At 35.9% G+C, this 5,391-nt stretch overlaps 1 protein-coding gene across 1 annotated transcript; it reads left to right on the plus strand.

The window, feature by feature from the left end:
- The first annotated feature begins 552 nt into the window (after positions 1-552).
- Positions 553-1,521, plus strand: or92a2 (odorant receptor, family 92, subfamily A, member 2). Its single transcript, NM_001128393.1, is given in 1 exon segment — positions 553-1,521. A coding segment is annotated over 1 exon segment (969 nt).
- Positions 1,522-5,391: the final 3,870 nt, after the last annotated feature.

Consider the following 5,391-nt stretch of genomic DNA (forward strand, 5'->3'; position numbering starts at 1 on the left):
TCTTTCTTGGTTCTTAAACTCAAACAGTTTTTTTCCCGTATTTGCGTAGGTCATAGGTCTCAAACTGTATTCCCGGAGGGCAATTTTGCTCCAACCCTAATCAAACACTGATAATCTAACTATTCAAGGTGTTCAAGACTACTAGAAACTATTAAGCAGGTGTGAGATGGAGATGACATACTTAAGATAAAATAATAAACTGAAAGAATACTGGTTGACTAGGAAAATTCTAAATCTGGGGCAGCCCTACAAATTAATATATTGAAAAAAGAGGAATAATGTGCAACGTGACGCTTGGGGACGGGGCCTACAGTGCACTCTCTCCTCCTCTTTTGACTATCAGGCTTGAGAACCCTTGAGACCCCATTTTTCATCTCTCTCCCAGCTATATAAAGAGAGAATCTGGAGTAGAATTCACAGCAGAAAGACGTACTGCACAAATGTCACATTAATATCTAAACTGTGAAGCAGAAACATTTCTTTAGGCAGGATCATCAGTATAACTGCTTCATTTTTTTCTGTCTTGTTTGTCTGTTTCTTGTTTTTCAGCTAATGGACTCCAATGGCACAAGTGGTGATGCGTCCTTCCTTCACCAGCAAGTATTTCAGCTGGATTGGGATTTTCTCACCATTAGTAAAACTATGTTGGCTGTGTTAACATCTCTATTTTTCGTCTTTGTCAACTGCGTGATGTTCTATGCTTTAAAAAGCAAGCACATATTCTTTGAGACGCCACGCTATATTCTTTTTGGCCACATGCTTATGAATGACTCTGTGCTTTTGCTGCTAACAACTGTCACATTCATGTTGGCTCTGTGTTTTTATCCAATACAAAAATCCATATGTACTCTGTTAGTCTTCATTACTCACTGCGCTTTCCGTAATGCTCCTCTGACTCTAGCACTGATGTCTCTAGAGCGTTATGTGGCAATCTGCTTCCCTCTGAGACACTGCACCATCGCCACACCTAAAAGAACTGGAATCGCCATTGGAATCATCTGGTTTCTAAGTTCTGTAAATGTTATCATAGATATTATTATTGCTTTAGTTAATAACCCCTATGTTTTAGCAGAAGTTGCATTTTGCACGCTAGAGAAATTGTATATAGCCAAATGGCAGGTGGACAAAGCTCAGTGGTTTGATGTGCTTTATTTTGTGTCAGTTGCAGTGATCATTGTATTCACATATATCATGATTATGATCACAGCCAGGTCTGTTTCATCTGATAAAGATTCTGCTAAAAAAGCCCTCAAAACAGTGATGTTGCACTTGATTCAGCTGGGACTGTGTCTCACCTCTTTTTTATTTGCCACAATAGAGATAATAATATACAAGATGATAGGAGGCACATCACCTCTCTTTATTAATCTGAGATATTTAAATTTTTTTGTTGTTCTTATTATACCACGTTGTATGAGTCCTCTGATCTATGGCATGAGAGATGAAGCCGTGTGGCCCTTGTTCAAATATTACTTCTGCTATCGCTCAGGCAAAGTAAAGCCCTCTGTTAATGTGCATTAATCACATGGTCTGAGAGGATTAGAAATAATAATGTCAAATAAAATGCACTTTATGTAACTAAGTATTATTTGGCATTTAATATTAAGTTTGATGTAAATTATTAATTAAGTCTTCAAAAACTTTCATTGTTAACTTATGTTAATATTTTAATTTTGAATGTGGTTTTAAACAGATTTTGAGTTATCTGGAGTTCATAAATATCACAATTGTTTTTCAGGCTCAATTTATTTTTTGTCTTAAACCTGTAAGGCCCTCAAGAAAGTATTTGAAAGCATACAGTATTCTCTGCCAAACTATTAGTTTCAATTGCTGAAAAAAAAGCCAGTGATATACACATATGCAAATAATTGCGTACATTATTTTATTTATATTTTAATTTGGTTTGTTTACTTTTCATGTCTGTATTTCTAATTTTGTCTTGTATAATATAAAAGCTGCTACTTAAAAAAAATAAAATTGCCTTGCTGCTAAAATAACATCTTGTCTCTATATAAGTACATTAGCCAAATGTCAGATTGCTGATCATTATATTCACATATATCAACATTACGATTACAGAAAAAAGGCCCAAAATAAAATAGCCCTCAGAACAATGAGCTGCCTAATATTACACACTGTCCTTATGTGCGTCTTATTCACTCTGCTTTGTGTTAGACGTAATGTTCTTTTGTTCTGTGTTCTGCCACTAGTTAATTTTCATGTTAACTAACTTAGTTTGCTCTGCTCATTATCTGCTATTGCTTATACTTATTGGATGGTTATCTTCACCCCTGTGGATTTACTAAAATGATCTTGTTTCCTACTATTTTATAGTATGCATGCACCCCTAAGTCCACATGATAGCCTGTTGTATGAAGAATGATTATAAACAAAAATAAATAATAAGTGTACAGGCATTTGCCCTGAATGACTTTAGCACAAGGTTATTGTTCAGGTTTAATATCTGTTGTGTCTTAAACTTGTGAAGGCCCAGAAGAATGTCTTTGAAAATATAGTTTATTTTTGATTTGATATAATTGTGTTTTTATTTTATAATATAGAATCTGTTATTAATTTTTTTTTGCATTTCCTTAGTGCTGAAACTATTCATTGAGCCAATATACTGTAAATGAATATCCATTAAATAGTTCTATCCCCGAATCTGTTAACACCTCAAAACATTATATGTGTTACAGATGAGGCATGACAATAGGCCTGAAGATCAAAATGCAGCTTTATTAAAAGGATAGATAACCCAAATATTAAAATATCCTGTTCATATACTCACCCTCAGGTCATCCAACATACACTATATGTGACTTTTTTTCTTCAGTAGAACATTAAATAATATTTTTTGGCTGAATATGTGATCTTTTATAAATTATGCGGCAGTAAGTGGCATATGGTAAAAATAATTTTACTATTTAGCTAAAATAAACACATACAACAAGTTCAAATCGATAGCTGTGTCTTGTGAATCGAAACAATCAATTTGTGTAGGAAAATGAAAATGATTCACTATTATTACATATTATTATTCACAAATTAGGAGGGGTGGAAAGAGTACTGAAAAATCATACTCAAGTAAAAGTATCATTACTTTCCGAAATATGTAGTGCAAGTACAGTTAAAGTATCTGTTGTAAATATTACTCAAAGTATGAGTAAAAAGTAGCCCTTTAAAAAGAGCTCAAGAGTATTGAGTAGTGAGTATTATGCTGGGAAAGGTTGATGCGTTTACATGTCATTTGTGGATGAATGTGTAAACGTAACATTCTGTAGTGCAATTAGTTATTGTTTAAGGCCATTTAAGTCATCATACAGTCAACATCTGCCATCTTCTCATCAGTGACATGCAATCTAAACAGTCTCTGGGTCATTGCGTGTGAAGCAGGGGTGCCCAAACTAGATCCTGGAGGGCCAGTGTCCTACAGATTTTAGCTCCATCCACAATTAGACACACCTGAACCAACTAATCATGCTTTTACCCAACAAAGCTTCTAGCAAGAGCATGTTGGAGCTAAACTCTGAAGGACAATGGCCCTCTAGGACTGAGTTTGGGAACCCCTGTTATTTTCTTGGACACTATTAATGCTTCCAAACAGTTTGCTGCATGTTTTAATGTACTTACTTTCTAAGTGCGATTTTATTGGACTGATATTTCTAATCCCCATAGACAGGAAAAAATAAAGTAGTGACTGCAATGTAAAGGAAAGTAGTAGAGTAAAAGTACCTAAACAGCACTGAAAATGTACTCAAGGGAAAGTAAAAATAGAAATTTTTAAACTACTTAGTAAATTACAACTCCTGAGAAAAACTACTCAATTACAGTAATTTGAGTGTTTGTAATTGGTTATTTTACACCACTGCATATTCATAAGGCGGCCCCTAATAGTTGATCAACTGGTAGTTAACCAGAATAAGCTTTGTCAACTAAATTCATTGGACGATTGATAGCGAGGAAAAAAATCCACAGGAAGTGGCACAGTCAGTGAGAGGTTGCTAAGCAGACCTGGCAAATCATTTAAACATCACACATTAACACATGAAAAAATAACTACACCATTCGTCGACACTGAACATGACTTATTATTTAGGACTGAATAATCTTCAGAATAAGTAGAACAGCTTACAGTTAGCCACTTATGTTTACGTAGGCATGTCAATAGTAGCATAATTTGCGCCAGTATGCTGGAGGTGTATCCAAGTATTTGTACACAGTGAGTAAAATTCTTATGTTAACACTTTTGATAAATGTTTAATGTTAAAACTAAGATGATGCATCATTAGCTTTAACATCTCACCGACCCTGACTCAGCAAAAACACTAAAACACTAAAAAGTAAACTAGCATTAGAAATTGACAATTGGAAATTGATGGGAAAATTTGCGACCAGCATATATACCCACGCTGCTGTTTTACATCCATGTTTTAAGAGTTTGTCATTCCTCTGTGCAGAAATACAGCAATGGTTTTGGATCTGGCAGAAAGTTTATCTGTATTTGTTGTTCCAGAAATTGACTCTGCCATTAAATACCTACAGAGGAAAGTGAGCCCGCACCAAAAATGAAAAAAAGGACAAAGCAGACACTGAAAACTGACGGAAAGTAGCATAAAGAAGGATGAAATGAAAATGTGCTATCAATATACATATCAAAACCTAATTCGGCTGCTGACATGATGGCAAAAAAAAAAAAATTGAGGTGCAGAACTCAAGCTTTTTAGAATAGCTAAGCACCAGCACTCCATCCTTTCTACATTTACTTCTTTGAAGCATTATTTCTCTGAGGCCAGGATAACTGTGAATAACACATCGAACTCACTTGTTCCCAACAGTGTAGACACACTTGTTTTCTTTCTCTTCCCTTTTCATACAGGGGTGGTACAATAAAACTAAACACTGCCCTTATAGATTGCTTAAACTCTACAGGTGTCCAAAGACAGGCACCTGGCCCGGTTGGAAGAGGTGTGCCTGAGCGCAGTTCACTTGGGCTTTGGCACGGTACGCTTGTGTGTGAGTGCAAAACGCGCCAAAGCCCGAAACTGAAAGCGAGACGTGACTTTAAAGGGACTGTTTCATATGGATTTATTAATCATTCTTACTGTTCAGTGAACGCAAACTGCCGTAGTTTATTAAAGACACAAACCCCTCACTGCACGACAGCTGCGTGGCTTCAGCAAACCTCCTCATTCCTGCAGCATGAGAGCTTTATAATTGTTTATGAGCAAAAAAAAGTGGCGGATCTGTTCAGCGAAATATCAGACTGTGTGTCACCGCATCCCTAAGGACTGTTTGGCGAAATATTTAACTGCATGTCACTGCATAACAAACAACTGAAACGATATAACTAGAGAAATCTCCACCGTGCTGCTGAGTGAGAGAGCATTTCCC

Source organism: Danio rerio, chromosome 21 (assembly GCF_049306965.1).
Source record: "Danio rerio strain Tuebingen ecotype United States chromosome 21, GRCz12tu, whole genome shotgun sequence".
Taxonomy (NCBI): Eukaryota; Metazoa; Chordata; class Actinopteri; order Cypriniformes; family Danionidae; genus Danio; species Danio rerio.